The sequence below is a fragment of the Mustela lutreola genome, chromosome 10 (assembly GCF_030435805.1).
Source record: "Mustela lutreola isolate mMusLut2 chromosome 10, mMusLut2.pri, whole genome shotgun sequence".
Lineage (NCBI taxonomy): Eukaryota > Metazoa > Chordata > Mammalia > Carnivora > Mustelidae > Mustela > Mustela lutreola.
Genome location: NC_081299.1, coordinates 104,257,796 through 104,278,184, shown reverse-complemented (window position 1 = coordinate 104,278,184; position 20,389 = coordinate 104,257,796). Strand labels below are relative to the sequence as shown.

At 45.9% G+C, this 20,389-nt stretch overlaps 1 protein-coding gene across 4 annotated transcripts; it reads left to right on the top strand.

Moving 5' to 3' along the window:
• The first annotated feature begins 906 nt into the window (after positions 1-906).
• On the top strand, positions 907-19,914 carry ACP6 (acid phosphatase 6, lysophosphatidic). 4 transcript variants are annotated; one of them, XM_059136724.1, is made up of 11 exons: positions 907-1,098; positions 1,352-1,593; positions 9,667-9,795; positions 9,915-10,045; positions 10,383-10,462; positions 13,108-13,195; positions 14,080-14,212; positions 15,218-15,318; positions 17,486-17,581; positions 18,883-19,048; positions 19,719-19,914. In XM_059136724.1, the coding sequence occupies exons 2-11, from the start codon at positions 1,375-1,377 to the stop codon at positions 19,860-19,862; spliced, it is 1,287 nt and encodes a 428-aa protein (XP_058992707.1). In that variant the 5' UTR covers positions 907-1,098; positions 1,352-1,374; the 3' UTR covers positions 19,863-19,914. The 4 variants fall into 4 exon arrangements, with proteins under 4 accessions (XP_058992707.1, XP_058992705.1, XP_058992706.1 ...); XM_059136722.1 differs by having other exon boundaries at positions 908-1,098; positions 9,664-9,795; XM_059136723.1 differs by having other exon boundaries at positions 908-1,593; positions 9,664-9,795.
• The last annotated feature ends 475 nt before the right edge of the window (positions 19,915-20,389 follow it).

Genomic DNA, 20,389 nt, shown 5'->3' with positions numbered 1-20,389 from the left:
AATGTGCAGTGTTCCAAAATGATCCTTTCCCCACAGTAGGGCATTCATAACATTCTATCTCGGTGAACAAGTTTAGACCCCGGGCAAGAGTTGTACTCCATAATTATGTTTTATGTTGTCTTCAAGTTTGGTCCAGTTTGATCCAGGACTAGAATTTAGAAGGTTTTAAGAACTCATTAGAGGACATACATTCAGACTCTTTTCACAAATGTCCCTCCTCTCAACCTGACCTTTGCCTTCAGATAGGCATGGCTGGTTCCATTGTGCCCTGTTTGTTGCAAAGATCTGGAATGCAGGCTTCAAGCAAGCCTACACGCAAGAGAAACCAGACCAACAGGCACCTATGGGTTGTTTAGTCACTAGACACCCACAGGCAAGACCTGGATTATTCCACAAGAAATACTGTGGATATGAGTGAACACATCAATGAGCTTAAAGTTCTACATGTTTGCGACAGTTTAGGCCTCTTTAAACTTAGAAGGGGTGTAGTAAGTGAAGATTAAATATAAAATGCCTAGTGCTGCCCTTCGCAAATAATCATCACTCGGTAAACTGGTGTTGGGGCTCTTAGCTTCAGCGACCTTCCAGGACTTCAAGAAAATCTACACACCTTAAATTACTCCCCTTTGCCACCCAGTTCTACCCCAGTCTTCACTTGTCCTACCCTATGGGCCAGGGAAACTGGCGGATTCACTCCTACTACATTGGCCACCAGTCCTTGACTTGCCCTGCTGGTGCTAAGAAGCGAGGTCCACTGTCCCGGGCTACGAAACACCTCTAAAGGGAGCGGGGGCGGAGGGGGGGGGGCGGTGGAGGCGGTGTCCGCCGCGCGCAGCCTTGAGGGAGTTGTAGTTCTCAGAACTCAGACTCTCCAAACAGGCGTCACCGCGGCACTCGTTTTCCCATGCTCCCATGCGCGGATCCTCTTGGGACGAGTCCTTGGGTGGGGGAAGAGGTGTGTGGGAGCTTGCGGACAAAAAAGTGGAGCGTAGTCGTCTGTGTTCGTGGAGTCTGCGGCCGAGGAACTCAGGGCTGGTTCCCGTCCCTTCGGAGCCCTGAAGGCCAAACTTGGATTCCAAGTTTAAGGTTCCCCAGAAGGTGAAAGATTCGGAGCTGAGCTTCCCCCTGCCGGGTCTGCGGCGGGAGCGGCCAACCCCGACCCGCGTTAAAACTCCCAGGGAGTCCTCGCTTTTCCCACCGCCGCTTCTCCCACCACTCTCCCACTTGGGGGTCTCCCTTAGGGCCGGGAGTCGCTGCAGTCGCTGGATGTGCGCTCCGGCGGGTTCCCGGGAACTCGGGGGCGGCCGCTGAGCCCCGGCGCGAGAGCAAAGTTTGTATTCGCCTTCTGCAGCCTCACGCCCGGGGGCTTCCACCATGATCGGCGGTGTGTTCAGCGTGCGCATGTGGGCGCCGGTGGGCTTCCTGACCTCGCTGGCTTACTGCGTTCACCAGCGGCGGACGGCCCGCGCCGAGCCGCGCAGGGCGGAGAACCAGCATCCCGTCGACCGGAGTCAGCTGGAGTTGAAAATGGTGCAGGTCGTGTTCCGACACGGGGCTCGGAGCCCTCTCAAGCCGCTCCCGCAGGAGGAGCAGGTGAGAGGTTGGCCTGGGCAGGGGTTGGTGGGGGCAAGGACCTCGTGGTCGACCCGGGCAGACCAGACGACCTGAACACTCATCTTTGGAGATTTACCTTCACTGAGCTGGATTCTGGCAGGGTCCAGACCAAGGGAAAACTGCAGTAGCCAGTTCCGCCCTCAGCTCTTGAGCAGAAGCGTTGCTGGCCTGGTACTGCTAGCCCTCTTACCTCTTAGGACCCTCCATGTGTAAGGCAGCCCTGGAACTTCCATTTGTGGCTTTGATGGCTATGGTGTAGCACAGCTGGTGACACTTAGGTGCTTATTAAAGCGCCCAGGGATCTTGTTAAAATGAGGATTCCAGTTCAGCAGGTGTGAGGTAGGCCTGAGATTCTGTATTTTAACAGATACTGGGGTGAACTTGAGAACGAAGGTGTAGTGCGTTTCTGTGTGACTGTTTTGAAGGTTGTCAAGAATTGCAGGAGCCTTTATGGCAGGAACCAATGTAACTGGGAGCAGGGGTCACAGTGGGTAACAGAGCTCAGCACCTTTGGAAACAAATTTTTACAGCCGCTTTCTCTTAGGGTTTGCTGGAGACCATTTGAGATCCCTTGAAGGCTGCTTTTTTTTTTTTGTAGTAAGTGCTATATCTGGGAGCTCTCCTTTTCTATTTTGGGTTTCTAAAACTCTTATGGAAGGGATTTCAGGTAGGTAAGCATTTTTAATTGGCTAGTCTTGTGGCTATAATGTCTTAAAATCTACCTGATTTGGTCAGGATAATTATGATTAAAACACAAATAATTAGTTTTTTTCAAGTGATTAACCTTCCTGGCTTTGATTTTTGGGGAGAAGCAGTGAAGGTCTCTGACCTTTGATACCAGGCAGGCCTGTAATTGAAGAATTCTGGCTTCCCAGTGATGATAAAGAGGCAACCTAAAATCCTCAGGCCCCTTGACTGTAACACTTAACTGTGGAGTGCTTTTGCATTATTAGTCCTCCAGGTTAATGTTGGAGCAAGTTCAGCAGACGTCTAAACCTGTTATTTGGCATACTTTTCATGATCATAATTGGTTTCCAGAAACCCTTAGGATTGTGTTCTCACACTGTACAATGGAAAATCCAGCTTTTAAAGCTGGTCAGACATGAACTCAAACTTGTAAAGGTCTTACCACATAAATAAATAAATTTTGGCAGGCAGTTAATTCCATTATCAGATTTCTAAGTTAGTCTTTCTGAATGGCTCTACCACTTTCTAGTATTGGAGTATCTAGTATCCACTTTTTGGTATTGGAGTTTCTTTTTTCCTCTTCTTCCTTCCCCCACCCCTCTTCCTTCCTTTCTTTTTGATGCTTTTTCAATCCCTTACTCTGCCTTTTTGTATTGGGTCACTAAATTTTCCTGATGATTTTTGTACATAGCTTGTCTCATTTGCACTCTCTTCTCCATTTATTCTTGTTACAGAAACTGGAAAATAATATAGAGGTAAAAGACTCATGTTAAAAAACAAAGTTATCAGTGGTAGCAGGACAATAAAAGTCTGAATGTCTAGGCTTAGACCTAGTATATATATACTCCCTTAAGGGGCTGAGAAAGATTTAGATTCTTACAGGACTTTATCCTGAGCCGGTATATGTGTGATGGGTACCTTCTGCCATTATGTTGGAAGGGGCAGTTTGTAGCTAAGATAGAATGCCATCTTCATTCATCTTCTGTCTGTGTAGCCACAAAATAAGAAGCATCTGAGCCCATGGCCTTGCTTTGCAGTTAGGGAAGGCACATTACCTCTCCTGCCTGTTCACATTCTCAGACTTCAGGCAAATGCATTAGACATCTTTGATTATCTCCTAAAAGTTGTATGCATAAAAGCCGGGGGTGGAACCAAGCCTCTTTCAATTTGGGCTGTGAGCAGGTGTCATCAGCTTCCTGTAATTTGTTTCTGGATGTTTTCTCTCCGATTTTCTTTTCAAGATCCAGTTTGGTAGAGGTTGTTACTGGGATTTTCTAATCTGCTTCTGCTATTAACTGTAGTTAGAAGGACTACCTGGCAACAATTCTGAAACTACAACTGCCTTTGGTAGATGTCTCCAGACTTGTGACTGGTTTATAGATGAACAAAAGTGACAAGTCACTTCATTCAGTTATCTCGCAAATCTTCAGAAAGTAGCATTGTCTAAAATTAGGTTTTTTAAAAGTTTTTAAAATTTATTCATTTGAGAGAGAGAGAAAGAGCACAAAGAGAGGGGAGGATCAGAGGGAAAGAGAGAAGCAGACTCCCGCCTGAACAGAGCACCCGACACAGGACTCAATCCCAGGACCCTGGGATCATGACTTGAGCCGAAGACAGATGCTTCACTGGTGTCTGGTGTTAGCCAGACAGGTGTCCCTAAAATTAGATGTCTTATTGAGTTGTTTTCTTTGGCTTCAGTGGCAGTTGACTTGTCTTCCTCTAGCAGTGCTTGGGAAATAAAGCTCTGGAACTTGATTGGCTCTTTTTTCTGATTATTAGGTTAGATCCAAGTACACATTGACAAGATAAATGAGGCCCTACTTTCAGAGTTCCCTCAGCTCACCTCTAGGCAAGATGGCCTCCAACTTAGGCAGGTTCCTCAGTTTTTTATAAAACAAAGTTCAGGGCGCCTGGGTGGCTCAGTGGGTTAAGCCGCTGCCTTCGGCTCAGGTCATGATCTCAGGGTCCTGGGATCGAGTCCCGCATCGGGCTCTCTGCTCAGCAGGGAGTCTGCTTCCCTTCCTCTCTCTCTGCCTGCCTCTCCGTCTACTTGTGATTTCTCTCTGTCAAATAAATAAATAAAATCTTTAAAAAAAAAAAAAAAAAAAAAAAAAGAAACAAAGTTCAACTTAGCTCAACTCTACTATTGATAAAGGAACTTGGGTTCCTATTTACTTGATAATGTAGGCAAGGTGGAAAGTATATTGACAGTCTTACTGTTACTTAATACTTACCCGAAGCTCAGCTAAGAAGCAGTATTCAGGAAGCAGTGCGTGAAGGATATGCCAGTGGGTCCATTCATTATTCTAGAATAGTGTTCTTAACTTGTTCTTGGCAGGACATTGGATTCAACTGGGGAGCTTTAAAACGCTAAGGCCCAGGTCTCCCTCCTAGAGATTTAATTGGCCCAGAGCATGCAGACATGGCAACAGCCTCTCTGGTGAATCTTTAGAATTATCTGGACTAGGTAGCATTAAAAGAGCTGAGGCCCCACCCCAGGAGATCCAGATGTGATGAGCTCAGGATGGGGCTCAGGCATTAGTTTCTTTTTAAAATCTTTTTTCATGATGCCAGTGTGCAGCCAAGGTTTAAAACCATTGCTTTATTCTAAAATCTACACCCAGAAGGGTTTTGCTTAGTTTTATGTAGGTTTTTTTCTTTTACCTTTGGAATGTGGCATATCAATCCCAGTATAGTATTGTCTTCACAGAAATGTGCTTTGGTGAGATCCCATCATTCTGTGTTGAGGAAACTGAGAAACAATCCCACAGAACTCATTGCTGTGATACTTCATTATATTACTCTATCCTCCCAAGGACCCTTGGGAGGAATTTGTCTGTTAGCATTAGAAATGGTGTGCTTCTCCCGAATAGTTGTCTTGCTTTTATCTTTAGGCTTGTCTAGCTGATCGAATTTCTGCTTTACATAAAAGCCAGAAGGCTTAGTGCTGAATCTTTGGCCCACCTACAATTAAGCATAAGGATCTTTATAGTCTATGTTTTGGAGATACATTATTCTTATGTCCAATTTTTTTGTCCCTATACTTGTTTGCTTTTGTCTTTCTCGCTCACCCTGAATTGGTTGTTTTACTATATTTTAGGTCTTGCTATCATCTACTTTATGTTCTTTTAAAAATGGGGCATAAATAAGTAAGTAAAATTATAAAGTTAGCCTTTGCCACTAACTTGGAAGCTGAAGAGCCAGAACAAGAGTGAGAGTGTGTATATGGGGTAGACACCATGTATAGAACTGGTGTATCATCTGTTAAAATTTTGAAAACATGTACCGCAGATTTGACATGACCTAGATTTCCAGGAGTTATCTCCTGGGAAACAGCAAAGATCCTCTGTTGACTGATGTCCTTAACAAGAGGAGATTTTTCTCTCTCTCTTTTCTTTCTTTCTTTTTTTTTTTTTTTTTTTAAGATTTATTTATTTATTTGAGAGAGGGTATGAACAGGAAGAGGGGCAAAGGGAGAGGGAGAAAGAATCTCAAGCAGATTCCCTGCTGAGTGAGGAGCCAGATTCTGAGACCATGACCTGAGCCGAAGTCAAGATTCAGATGCTTAACCAGCTGAGCCACCCAGGCGCCCCAGGAGATTTCACAGTGAGGCTGACTAGGCCCTGTGGACTTGGTGTGAGGACCTGGACTAAACATTGGACTTACAAGATTGGATAATTCAGCATTGGCTGTAAAAGAGATATGCTGAAGGAGAGTAAAAAGAGATTCCAATTATGGGAATACGCTAGAAGCCCTGGGAACATAAAGGAGGTACCTCAAACTTAAAATGTCCAAAACTGGACTCAGCATGTCACCTGTCTTCTTTTTTTTTTTTTTTAATTAATTAATTTTTTATTTTTTATAAACATATATTTTTATCCCCAGGGGTACAGGTCTGTGAATCACCAGGTTTACACACTTCACAGCACTCACCAAGGCACATACCCTCCCCAATGTCCATAATCCCACCCCCTTCTCCCAAACCCCCTCCCCCTAGCAACCCTCAGTTTCTTTTGTGAGATTAAGAGTCACTTATGGTTTGTCTCCCTCCTATTCCCATCTTGTTTCATTTATTCTTCTCCTACCCACTTAAGCCCCCATGTTGCATCACCACTTCCTCATATCAGGGAGATCATATGATAGTTGTCTTTCTCTGCTTGACTTATTTTGCTAAGCATGATAGGCTCTAGTTCCATCCATGTTGTCGCAAATGGCAAGATTTCATTTCTTTTGATGGCTGCATAGTATTCCATTGTGTATATATACCACATCTTCTTGATCCATTCATCTGTTGATGGACATCTAGGTTCTTTCCATAGTTTGGCTATTGTGTCACCTGTCTTCTGAGTTGGTCTTAGTTTTTAGTCATGGAGGATGTCTTGTCACCTTAGACACCCAGGCTTAAAATCAAAGGAAGTTTTTTCTTTATTCTTTCTCATTCACCTACCAACATAGGCCCCAGATAAAATTTGATGGATTCACTTGCCAGGTTTGACTCACATGTCTTGCATCTACCCCTTCTATTCCTACTGCCCTAGATGAGGCCTTAGGCCCTCATCAGCTCCATTGCAGACATCTTGAAATTGGCTTCTGCATCAGTCTTCCCATTCCAGTAATGATCTAGGCTGTTGGTTTTCAAACTGTTCTTTGGAGCCTGTAATCTAGAGAGATGCCTAGTGGCTGGGGCTCTGTACTCCCACTCCTACTTCAACTGGAGGAACTCCATTTTTTGGCTTTTTATATGGAAAACTAAAGTCAAATTCTATTTGGTATTTGCTAATGAAAAAATCTGAAGGGGCACCTGGGTGGCTCAGTGGGTTAAGCCGCTGCCTTCGGCTCCGGTCATGGTCTCCGGGTCCTGGGATCGAGTCCCACATCGGGTTCTCTGCTCAGCAGGGTGCCTTCTTCCTCCTCTCTCTCTCTCTGCCTGCCTCTCTGCCTACTTGTGATCTCTCTCTGTCAAATAAATAAATAAAATCTTAAAAAAAAAAAAAATCTGAAAACTGCTCCCAGGTTGAGGCAAACCAAACCACTTCTTTCCTATATGCATTCTTCACCATCTCTGTTTTGCTCAAACTTCTACTGATTTTGGAATTCTGAATACCACCCTCTCCTTACCTACCTCTCATTCTCAAGTCCACATCTTTGCTTGTCTAAATCCTCTTTACTTCAAAGGCCATTCTTTCGTGAAACTTCTTGAATTCCCAGCCAGGAGAGAAGGTCTTTCTTGTCTTTGAGCTACTAGTGGTCTTCATCTGGTTTCTTGTAGGACATAGTTTATTTTAGTGCTATCATTTATATTCATAGCTCGCTGTCTCTACCGACCTAAAAACCCAGAAAAGGCAGGGTCCTGTTATCTCCGTCTTTGTGTCTTCCACAAGGTCGGGAGTTGTTAATTTTACCTACTGTGTGCCAAGCCCTTTGCTAGGCTTTCAAAATGCAGGAGTAATAGACAACCTCATCTCCGTTCTCAGAGCAGGACTACTGAACAGGACAGACTAGTAGTAAAGGAACTCTTCTAATCCAGTTTGGTAAAGGCTACCAAAAAGGGCCACTGAGGCTGCATTGAGAGCGTGGGACATGGTCACAGCTTCTGGCAGCATTGAAGCCATCTTGTGGAATGAGCAGAAATCTTTCCAGACGAAAGGAAAAGGAAAATTTCACGTAGAAGAAACATGCGGTTGAAAGGCCAGGAAGGGTGAGGATTGGTGAATTGGAGACAAAGTTATATGGTTAGAGACTAAGTCTGTAGGACTGGGAAGAAATGGTGAGGAGACAGAGGGAGGGGCAGAGGCCCTTGTGAGCCCTTAATGGGTTTATGCAGGGAAGTTATAGGATCAGAACTTTGAAAGGAGCCACGAGTAAAAGACAGTGGGAAGAAAGAAGGTCTGTGTTCTGAACACCCAATCTTCTGATATCAGTTGCTGTAACACCTGGCTGCAGGTGGGAGTGAGACAGTGCCTTTTGAAAGAATGGAGGGCTTCCTGAAAGGAACCTGGGATTCCCAGTGGTGTTCTTCTGGGCTGTTTCTGGGAGGGGCCAAGATAAATATGATGATCCATGACAGAGTTAAGTTTTCAGATGTTAGTTTTAAAACAAAACAAAGTGGTGGGGAATAGAGTTAAATATTATTCTTGTGATTTTAAGCGCTGTAGTAATTCAGATGAGAAGACAACATGCTAAAAGCTGGAGTAGTCCGTGATGGAAAGTAAGACTTGAGCTATCATTGGACCTTGAAGAGAAGCTGGATGGGCAGTAGGGACAGGAATCTGTCCAAGCAAGGGAAGCAAGCTAAAAGAAGATGCAGAGGAAGCAATGAGTATGGTCTGGTTTGGAGAGGAGAGAGGCATAGTGACAGTACAGCTGGGGACAGGGGCTGGGCCAAGGTATAGAAGTTGTGGAAGGCCAAGTGGCCAGGTGTTTATATCTCTTGAAACATTGGGAAAAAGCTATTGATATGATGGAAGTGGCTTAACAAGATTCATGGAGGGGGGTAGATAATCTGTGTAATTAGGTTTTACACTCTGACAAAAAAGAAGGACCTTTGGGAGTGACTTATTTCTAGCCAGTGATCAACAGAGTCTAGTGCATGGCTGGTAAAGCAGTAGGGGAGAGCTGGAAGTTTGAGTTTTGGGGCCTAGCAGAATTATGGCATCATTGTGAGTGACGTAGTATGTTGAGAAGAGGAGCTGGTATATGGGAAGAAGAAAAGACTTTTGTTTTTAAATTGAAGTCATCACATCTGACTCAATGAATGTAAGAGTTTCATGGAGCTCTGAGACCTGTGGCTACTGGTGATGTTTGGAAGCCATTATAGTACAGTGGAGCAGGAGCCGCATTGCAAGGAGAAAAGGAAGATGGTGAAGAAGTGAAGGTTTCTTGGGGGCAACTACTTGTTTGAGAAATTGGATGAAAGGAAGGGAAATAGGTGGTAGTTAGAAGGGACATTGAGTAGAGCCTTTAAGGGTGGGGAGCCGTAGAAGCCTGCATGGGGTTGATTCCTAAAAAATTCTTACAAGTATATGCTCACTGAGATTATATTATGCTCATTCATTTGTTTGTTCATTCATTCACCGAGTGTTTGCATACCAGGCATTCTGGCCATTTCTCCCCTTTACTGCAGTCTGGGCTTCGTGCCAGAACAACATCTTAACAGTGAGTACTAGTGGAGCAATAACAGGACTTGAGCGAGGTTCGGCTGGAATAATCAATTACAGTCTTTTCCTCCCTTAATTGGAGCTAAAGTTTCTTTCCTTCCCATGGGAAAGTTGTGGGTGATTCCAGCTATGTCTTCCAGGTGGTGCTGGGTATTACTGAGTTTCAAGAGCCTTTTAAACAATGTGTTGTTTTTTGTGGTCACAGCAGGCAGAGTGGAATCTCCAGCTACTAGAGGTCCCACCCCAAACTCAGTTTGATTACACCGTCACCAATCTCACTGGTGGCCCAAAACCACATTGTCCTTTCGACTCTCAATACCGTGAGACCAAACTGAAGGTGAGCAGTGCTTCCCTCCTCTGGGAAGCCCACTATAAAGTTTCCATGGTTCTCTCTGGGCTGAGTTTAGCAGGCTGTGAGGTATTTTCGTTCTTCTTTATGTCTCTGCCCCACATTAGGGGGGCATGTTTGCTGGACAGCTGACCAACGTGGGCATGCAGCAGATGTTTGCCCTAGGAGAGAGGCTGAGGAAGAACTATGTGGAGGACATCCCCTTTCTTTCGCCAACTTTCAATCCAATGGAGGTCTTGTGAGTTACTCAAAAAAGGGGTGTTGCACCCAGTTTAAGGTCTTAAGCATGAGGAAACCCATACTGACCCCCCAGATGGTTCCTGTTCTCACCCAACATAGTTTGGGGCAGTTACCTTGTATAATAGGATCCTGTGAACATGTGGTTGATGGAGGTGACATTCATTGGCTTTTGGGTCCCTTGGGGCAGCCATCCCACAGAGAGATAAAGGATTATTCCCAGCCCCATAGCTCCCCCTATGTGATCGTAAAGCCTCCTAGGTGCTCTGTAGGATAGGGTAGTATATATACTTGAATCTTCCTTTTATGAATGTCTCTGCCTTTTTTTTTTCTTCCAGCGTTCGTTCCACTAATATATATCGAAATCTGGAGTCTACCCGGTGTTTGCTGGCTGGACTTTTCCAGTGTCAGAAAGAAGGTTCGAGTTTGGAGTCTAGAAGTCAGCCCCTATCCCAGAGGACCTTTCTTCTTGCTTCCAAAGCCCTCCCCACCCTCTTCCTTGGTGCTGTTCCTTTGATTACTGTCCTGCACATGTGGCTTCCATGCTGTACCTACTGTAGTGGGCTGTCCCTTGTCTGGCCTTCCACTGCCCTTGCCATCTGTCCTCCACACCTACAGTGATGTGTCAGCCACTCTGATGTGCCCGTGGCTCCTGACTTCTCCTCTTAGGCTTCTCCACAGGCTGCATGAGGCAGCCCTAGCCAGGTCTTGTGAACAGTGTTGGGGCTTTTTGCTTAGGTAAGACGCTACTGAAAAGGAAGGCAGGCAGGAGGGATACTTAGCTGGGACCCAAGCCTGCTGCTATTGCTCTGGTCTTGGTTATAATCCACAGCCGGACCCAGATGGTATTAACAGTATTCTGTTCAGTCTCGCCTCACTGAGAAGGTCTAGTGAGTTGGAGTTTTGACGTGTTCAACCCGTGAATGATCACAGCTAATAGTACTCAACCTTTCACCACTGAGGACCACATTTATTATTTTCCCTCATGGATCTCATGTCTTGAGGCCCTTTGACTAGCAAATGGAACTGCATTTTGTCATTTGTACTTGATTCAGATTTACATTTAATTGCCGGTCTGAGTTTCGTATCAACATGACCTCACCGATATTAAAATACTAAAATGGTGCCATAAGGCAAAGGTTCTTGCTTCACTTCTTTAGCAGTATCTCAAATAGATATAAAATTTCCGTCGGCTTTTAGGAAAATAAACTATGTAAAATAATAGAAACCTCCAGGCCAGAAGAGGCTGGCCTTACCCAACTCTGGGTTGCGTACAGCTGCCAATTCCGGCAGCAGTTGGATGCCGAACATAGACAGCATGTGTCTGCCGAACATAGACAACAGAGAGCAGAGTGTGCTGCCCTTACTTCCTAGAGGCTGCTGGACTTCTGAAAACTCTTCGCTTGCCCATCTTCTAAAAGGCAAATGTCCTCTCCTCAGAAACAGCGGAAGTATGATTGGAGTAGCAAAGCTGTTTCTTAGAGGCAGCCTGATTTACCAGCAGGCCTCAGACTGAGACTGCCCCAAATTCCCAACAGGGAGGGAAGTGATAGCCTCACTAGCCACTGGACCCAAACATCCTGGGACTCTAATTTGACCGTGTATCAAACCTTTTTTTTAATTGCTTTGTGTATACTAACCTGTTTAATTCTTTTTAATAACCCTATGAGGTAGGTAATATTATTCCTAATTTACAGATAAGAGAATTAAGGCACAGAGAGGCTAAATGACTTTCCCAGGGCCACAAAGCTGGTAAATGGTGGAATAGGGATTCAAACTCTGGCAGTCTGGTTCCAGAATCCATACTCTTCACCTTTATGCTGTGCTGTTCAGAGGACACACATATTTGGAGAGGGCCTCTGGTCATTTGCTCAACAAAGTGTGTCTGAATTTTGATATTATGGTAAAGTTACCATATGCTACTGGAGTTTTAACTATCAACAGTTGAGAACAACAACTCTTTGGGGTTTAGATTCACCACCCCACATACTGACTTCAGTGAGTTCCAGAGAGCTGCTCATAGAAGTTCTTTCTTTTGCCATCAGAGATCAGGCTTGATTTGAGTGGAAAGGAAAGCTACCACAGGCCCTTGCCATATCTGGCACAGAGCAAAGCATGGGAAGGTGTTAGAGCACCTTGATGGGAGGGGATAAAGATACTTGTAAGCTCTGAGCAGCAGCAAGCTACTGGAAGGTATACAGTTGACCTTTGAACAACATGGATTCAAACTGCATGAGTCTACTTACACACAATTTTATTTTTTTATTTTTTGATAAATACAGTACAGAACTACAAATGTATTTTCTCTTCTTAGGTTTTTCTTAATCACACTTTCTTCTCTCTAGCTTACTTGATTGGAAGAACACAATGTATAATACATCTACAAACGATGGGTTAATCACCTATTTATGTTATCAGTAAGGCTTTCAGTCAACAGTAGGCTGTTAGTAGTTAAGTTTTTGGGGAATCAGAAGTTATATGTGGATTTTCAACTGTTGGAGGGGGAGATCAGTGACCCCAACCCTCAGTTGTTCAAGGGTCAACTGTATAAGAAACTTTGTTTGTAGCCTAATGTGTGTCTCTTGACAGTTCATCTAGAAACCTGGCTTTCCTTTTGGGCAAGGCTCTGAGGCTGACAGGTCTTGTGACCTTATGGTCACCTTTCTTACATTATCATGTGCTGAGTCATCGTATTGGTCTAGAGGATTGGACTTTGAAAAGCAGGAAAGTCACCTAGTTCTGATAGAGTTGGGGATAGCCTGTTCTTTGTTAGAATGCCTGAAGGCAGGAATCTTTGGGAACGGGTCAGGAAAGTGCCAGTCCGATCCAGGTCTGGGCCTGCTCTAGTCTATATGTGGCCCAGTAGGAGGGGCTAGAACAGGCTGCTTCTTGCTTTCTGTCTTTCTCAGACCACAGGAGAGCTCCTGTTGGCAAGGCCAGGGCATGTTGAAGTTAGTAACCTGGATGGTCTGCCTCCTCTAGCAGAGAGGAGAAGACAGGGGTGGGGATGCTGGGTGAACAAGCTAAAGCCTCTTCCTGCTTGCGCTCCCACCTTCCCTCCAGGACCCATCATCATCCATGCTGATGAGGCAAGCTCAGAAGTCTTGTACCCCAACTACCAAAACTGCTGGAGCCTGCGGGAAAGAACCAGGTAACTGCCCTGGCACCTTGCTCACCAGTTGGGGACAGACAGCCTTTTATTCTCGCTGGCAGCCTGTGCCTGAACTCAGGCCCTGCCGAGGCTTACCAGGTTGGTGGATAAGGGTGGGAAGGATTGCTTTACATTAAGGCTTGACCTTGCTGTCCGGGAAAGGAAGAAGCTCCTGTTCACAGTGACAAGCTCATAGTGAAGGTGCAGCAAGCTCTCTCCAGCCACATCCCGGGCCTGAGAGATGGTATGTACAGCCTGAGCCCGGTGTGCCTTAGAAACCATTGTCCTTGTGACCATCATGGGCTCAGAGAGGGCAGATGAAAACACCAACAGGTTAAGTAAAAGGTGATTAAGTCAGTGGTTGGACTACAAATCCATATTGGCAAGCAGAAGACACAGATTTCCCTTCTCTTACTAATTTGCTGCCTTGCAGAAGAGATTGGTTTGGACTGATGACACTTTTCAGTGTTAAGATATTTCTGGGCCACCCGAAGTATGTGTTCCACAGAAGAGAGAGAAGCTTGTTTGCAAGCGGACCTAGGCTGCTGTTGTATTGTTTTTGGTGGAATGGAAGAAGATGCTAGAGTGGAATCTGGAAATTCAGGCTTTTATTCTGGCCCTAGTCTCTGCTATCTTACTTTCTTTCTTTTTTTTAATTTCTTTTCAGCGTAACAGGATTCATTGTTTTTGCACCACAGCTGTCTTACTTTCATAGGTTATGTGAACTCCTAGAGCCCCAGTTGACTCGTATAAAATGGGAATACCAACTAACTCCAATGTTTTGTTATTGAGGAATGAATGAGATCCCAATTGATGAATGAGATACGCTTTGTAAACTGTGTATTACTCTACAATATACAGGATTACTTTTTATTTTTTTGCAGAGGACGGAGGCAGGCTGCTTCTTTGCAGCCAGGAATCTCAGAGGATTTGCAAAAGGTGAAGGAAGGAATGTGCATCACCAGTAATGATGGAGTAGACTTCCTCAGCCTCTTTGACAATATGGCTGCTGAGCAGGTTGGATAACTGTTCTCCTCCAGCCCCTGGGGGTGGGGGTGGGGGTCAGGGATAGGCACCTAGGCAGGCTGGCTTCTGAGTTAGAACTGGGTAGAGGGGAGTGGGTGGAGGCTGCTGTGGTAGGACTTATAAGTGGAATGGCTGTCGGAACTGAGGGCTAGGCCACAATCAGGGAGGAGTCCTCATTTGGTTAGGCGCATGGATATTTAACTCTAAATCAGAATTTCTTAAGGCATGTTCTCCAGAATACCGGTGATGTAAGTGTGAATATTTTGGGCAGGCAGGGGTGGGGTGGGTGACGGGTAGCGGGGGTTGCCTGAAAGTTTTGGAATCCGTATTATATCACTTTTTGGAGAGTCTATATGCACTGAAGCATATTAAAGAATCTAAGCAGTAAAGAAAGCTGGTCAGTCTTTAAATCTATTTCCCCCAAACTTACTTAGCCTAGAATCTTTTTTCATCTAATAAATATTGAAGACCACACGATGTGAAAGTCTTCTGCAGATTCAAAAGCCAGACTCCCAAAGGTGCAGTGTAGCCTGGATCCTCCTTCCCTCTCTTGTCAGGATGACAGTGTGCCCTGAAGGCAGAAGGGTCCTGTGCTTGTGGGTAAAATAGGAATACGGTTATAAGATGAGGGGGTTTATATAAAGTATTTACGTGGCATACTTTGTAGAAAACCATTTTGGGGAAAATGAAAGTCGTGTAGAAATTTATGAATTCCTTACTCTATATTTTATTATATTTTATGGTTTTAAAAAAAACAGATGTTTTAAATAGGTGGGGAGCCATCAGAAGGGGAGGAAAAACAGCTCTTTTTCTCCCCCTTGAGCCTTCAGATCTCTAGGAATTGCTTCAGAAGGGCCTTGGGACGTAGCTTTTGGAACTGTTAAGTCCCTCCCCAGGAGAAGATGGGCCCCCGAAGGTTGTGTGAAAGACAAGCAGCTGCCAAGCGCAGTGAGCGAGAAGTGTTTCTTTGTAAAACTGTCCCCGTGGTCCTTTCAGGTGCACAACCTCCTGAGCTGCCCCACGCTGCAGAGATTTGCACGGATGATTGAGCAGAGAGCAGTGGACACAGTCTTGTACGTTATGCAGAGGGAAGACAGGTGAGCAGCCTCGTCAGCCGCCCGCATCAAATCATGCTTGTCCAGGCCTCTCAGCCTGTGGGCATGGGGTGGGGGCGGGGGGCGTCCCCTGGCCTGCTCACACCTGCCAGCTGGGTCTCTACCTGTGCTGAGGTAGAAATCACTATGTTCTGCTGGCCTGCTGAATGGATACAGCACTAAGTCCTTAGCCTTTGGAGCAGGGACTGGTGCCATGGGGCTTCTGTTCGCTGTTATACAGAACCAGGAGCCACCACTCGGCTGAGTTTCTCTTAAATCACTGACTTCCTCCCCTTTAGCTTTACCTTTCAAAGGGCTTGGGTCGGGAGAGCTGATGGAAGACTACTGACTGCTCACTTTGTTCATCAGTCTACAGCTTACAAGGCATTTCCCTGATCTCGCTCCGAGGGAAATGTCATTATCCCTGACCACAGCTGAGTCTGCCTTTATAGACGAAGAGACGGCCTGGGTGATGCGGGCTTTCTCACCTAGGCTTGGCTAGCATGTGGCAGAGCTGGGACACAGACCAGATCTTCTGGCAGTCCTGTGTTTTTTATGTTGTTGGGACTTAGGGCTTTGTTTTCGGAAGATCCGTTTCTTGTCTCCCAGAGGGGAGTTCCTCTCTTATCAAATGAAACAAAAGAAAACACGTTCTTTGATTGGTTAAGAAACATTTGGCTTGCACTTAGAATAGGTAAGTTGATAGAGGAGGCTATGGGAAAAAGAGGATCAGTCCGGGGGAGAAAAAAAGGATCAGTCCTGGGGAGGAAAAAGCAGCTAACATGTCAAGAATTTTCAGGGCCTGGTACCATAAGAGTAAGATTAACCTCTGGCTGCTTCTCTCCTGCTCAGTGTCAGTGTGTCCAGAAGGCTCCTGCCATGCCACCCAGCTTGCGACTACTCACTGTGATTTTTGCTCCCTTCCTTCATCTGTTCTTGAAGTAGCCCCACCAGACAGACCTAAATTGTCACACACAGTCCTCCCCTACACACACACACACACAGAGCGTAGGTACTTTAAGCTTCTCAATCCACGCATTATCTGTTGCAACTATTCATCCCTGTCCATGTGGCACAGAAGCAGCCATAGACGACATACAAACAGCTGGGCACAGCTATATTCCAGTAACACTTTATTTATAAAACAGGCAAGTGGCTTGGATTTGGACAATGGCCATAGTTTTTCTCCCCCGTGTAAAGCATTTTAAATAAGATCTGATTCTTCTTTCCATTTCGGTTAGCCCTGATTTCGCAAAACTGATGTTTCTTTAGGGACGAATTAGAAGGCCTCACAGTGCCATCCCAACTTGGCCTGGCCTACGTACATTCTTCTGGAAAGTATATGTTGCATGTGCTTTGGTTGCCTACTCCTCATCCACTGCTTCAGCGTTCCTTGACTTAGAAAGGTTATCCTTTATTTCCAGTCATCATGAAAGAAGGATTGGTCTAAGCCGGTCATGGTGACCCCACTCCCTTTGGTCCATGACTGGGCTCTGGGAATTCTGGAAGAAGTGTTTTCCTCATCTTTGATCAAAGGGGAGAGGCACCAAAGCCAAGCCTTTTGGATGCTCGCCAGCACAGCTCCCTGCTTTAACACTGGGATGACAGGCGTGGAGTTGCGGTAACTGCCTTGTGATCCTAAGGTGGCAAAGAGGAGGGTGAAAGTGGCGAAGCCACAGCACCTGCCCTGCAAGTGAGCACTGCCACTGAGCTCTGTGTCACACCACATAGATAAGACGGGTCCCTGCCATCCAAACTCCAGAGAAGAGGGGCTGGTCCCTGGGAAGCAGAGTTCAGGATGCTCTTCCTTCTGATTGCTTGTCTAAGGGCTTTCTGTAATTCTTGGAATAATTAATTAATTAATTAATTAATTATTGAAATAGCCTGTCCTTCCCAGCTTTGTTCTTTTATTCCTGGAGGCCTAGTTCTTCATGACTAATCCCGGGTACCAGTCCATTACAGCCGTGTTTGTACCAGGTCTGTGCCCTGGTGCTTTTGTTGTTGGAAGTCTCTGTGTGCACAGAACCCTCAAACTGAAGGTGCCATTTCTCCCTGCCTGTTGCTGTCCCTCATGCACTTCTTGTCATCTTCTCAGCTCTTTCTGATTGGGCTTCTGAGGTCCTGTATGCCAGTGCCCACTGGCAGCTCCAATGTTGTTTACTTGCCATAGGGAAAGCCTTCAGATGGCCGTAGGCCCACTCCTTCATATTCTGGAGAGCAACCTGCTGAAAGTTGTGGACCCTGCCACTCCAGCAGACAAAACCAGGTACTACCACAGCAACTCCACTTTGTGCAGCTGAGGCCAGGAGGGGCCTCTGGCTGTGGGGAGGGAATTCTGGTTTTAGGGAGGGCAAGAACCAGGGTGACAGTGCAATTGTTAAAGAGGCCAGGAGTCCCAGAGATATTCACAACATTGTTACCTTTCTTTCTGTGGCACCCATCCTACCATGGTTTGAAATTTTTATGTTAACAGGAAAAAGCCTGTATTTGTTTTTTTTCTTTTCTTTTCTTTTTTTTTTAACTAACTGAACATATGTGAAAGAGTAGCTGATTATGATGTCACATGGACACACATAATAGATGGTTTTGTTCGAACACCTTCATTGAGTGTAGAGAAGGGTATGATGTCCACCTGGCATTTTAAATGTTGGAAGTAACTTCTGAACGTCCAGCGCCACTTTTGTAGTGCCTGGAACCCCAGTTAGGGGCACAGATTTGCAGTGTTATGTGTCCTGGGCCCTGACGGAGCAGAGCATGGTCCACGGATGAGAAAGAGAGATTGTATGATAGCTAGAAACTCACGAGCCTGAGAACAGGAGAGGCCGGTGAGGTGCAATAGGAACATTCAGGAACTTTGGGCCAGATTTATTTATTTTTTGGCCAGATTTATAATAGCAGATTGTACCCATGCCCTTCATTATCTCTCTCAGCACCTAACCGGTCCTTGTCGCCTTGCCCCCCTTGCCTTGTATCTGTAGAATACTAGTGCTACTCTTCTAGTTTAGGAGTGAACACATAAAATCCTTGATCTTTCCAAAGAGAGAGATACAGGGGATGGGCAGATAAGATTAAAATGGCTCCATTTTTACTGATGAAAGCCATTTGGAGACTATGTTGAAGGCCATACAGGCTTCTTAATATTCCTTTGAAATGAACTTAATTCCCCCAAACTACAAGCTTCCCAACAAGGAGGAGAGCGTGCTCTACTAAACTCATCACATGGCTGAGCATAGGAAGAACATTTGCCACAGGCAGGCAGATCCCGAGGAGGGAAGGGAGAGGTAGGGCCAAGCCATACCTGGGGAAGAACGAGTGGGTGGGTGGACAAGCAGATGGGCAGGAAGGGACCAGGAGAGCTACTCCAGTGGGGATCCCTCCTCATAAAAACATGGGAGTGAGAATAATGTCTCCCCCCCACCATCTCTTTCAAAGAAATTTTATACCAGGCTCACTGACTTCTAGATGTCACCTGATTTCCGGGTCAAGTGTTTCTTACTCAGGAGGCAGGCAGTGTCCTGGCCTCCAGAGTCCTGAGGTAAAGGACTGTGGACTGTCTTCTCCTTGCAGAAAGCTGTACCTCTACGCGGCTCATGATATGACCCTCATGCCTCTCTTAATCACCCTGGGGATTTTTGACCACAAGTGGCCCCCATTTGCTGTTGATCTGACCATGGAACTCTACCAGCATAGGCAATCTAAGGAGTGGTTTGTGCAGCTCTATTACCGCGGAGAGGTAAGTCCTGTGAGGTGCAACTGGGTGGTAGCTAGGCACCCTCCCTCCAACCTATCCATCTGCTTTAGCACCAAATCCCCCTCCTCGGGCTCAGGGGAATCTCCTTGGTACAGTCAGCTCTGTAGATCCAATGGAATGACTCACAACCATGACCAGGGATACGGCAGAACTGGAACTGTGGTGTCAGGTTGAGATTTGGGCCTTATGGCATGTCTGCTACAGACTGCTTCTAGAAAAGGGACTCCCCTCCTCTTCCCCTGAGTCTCTCTGTCAGGATGTAACACCCTGACTGGGAGGCCTGTTTTGAAAGTGAATGATGGTGTCTTTGAGAGGCAGTGTGCATTGTTGGTTGTGGGGGCTTTGGCTGCACTGCAGGCTGCTATCTAGGGCACATGCTAGAGCACCCCCCAGAGATTAGACCTTTCGCTCTCCCAGCTTACGGGTGTAATGTGACTGTGTCTCCCCAGTCAGCTCTGCAAGCAGTTCTTGAGTAACAATAAGCAGGGCATGGTGTTCCTACTCTGGAAGCTGACCAGGTGGTGGGGCCTTCTCAGCTGCTCTGTGTGTGCATACGCACTCCATTGGGTCAAACCTTTCAGACCTCTGGGCACAGGGGAAGATAGTGGGCTGGGGTCCTTAGGGGCCTGGCTGAGTTTTGTCTCTTCCACAGGAGCAGGTGCCAAAAGGTTGCCCTGACCGGCTCTGTCCTCTGGACAAGTTCTTAAACACCATTTCAGTTTATACCTTGAGCCCAGAAAAATACCACACACTCTGTTCTAAAGTCCAGGTGATGGAACTTGGAAATGGAAAGTGACTGATTTCTACAAACAGGATGTTAGTTTTTCAATAAATGCCTTTACACACTGCTTCTGGCTGTCATGTTTGGGGAAGACAGGAACAAGGGTTAATGTATTTTAACAAGGGTTGTATTTCCTTGCTGTGGTTATACCAAGGTCTCTTCTTGAGAGGAAGAGAGGTGCTGAGACCAAAGGGACATTTCCTATTTTGTGGCTTGATTTCCATGCCCGGAAGCCTCTGCTGTGCTGCAGGCTGGGGCCATCAGGACCTTGCAGAATTGTGTTGCTTCTGGGACTTAAGTTCTTTTTTTCCTGTCTTCATTTCACAAACATATGTTGAGCACCTACTAAGTAGTGGACATTATAAAAATGAAAAGGTTCTGCCAAGCTGTTTGAGCCTTGTGGGAGAGGCAGATAAGTCAGTGATGACAATGCAGTTGCAGTATGTTTTATTCTGTGATAAGGTGCATCAGGGGCTATTTGGGTACAGAGATTACCCCTCAGCCCCAGCCGGCAGGAGCCAGTGTGAGGTAGGGGGGAGCAG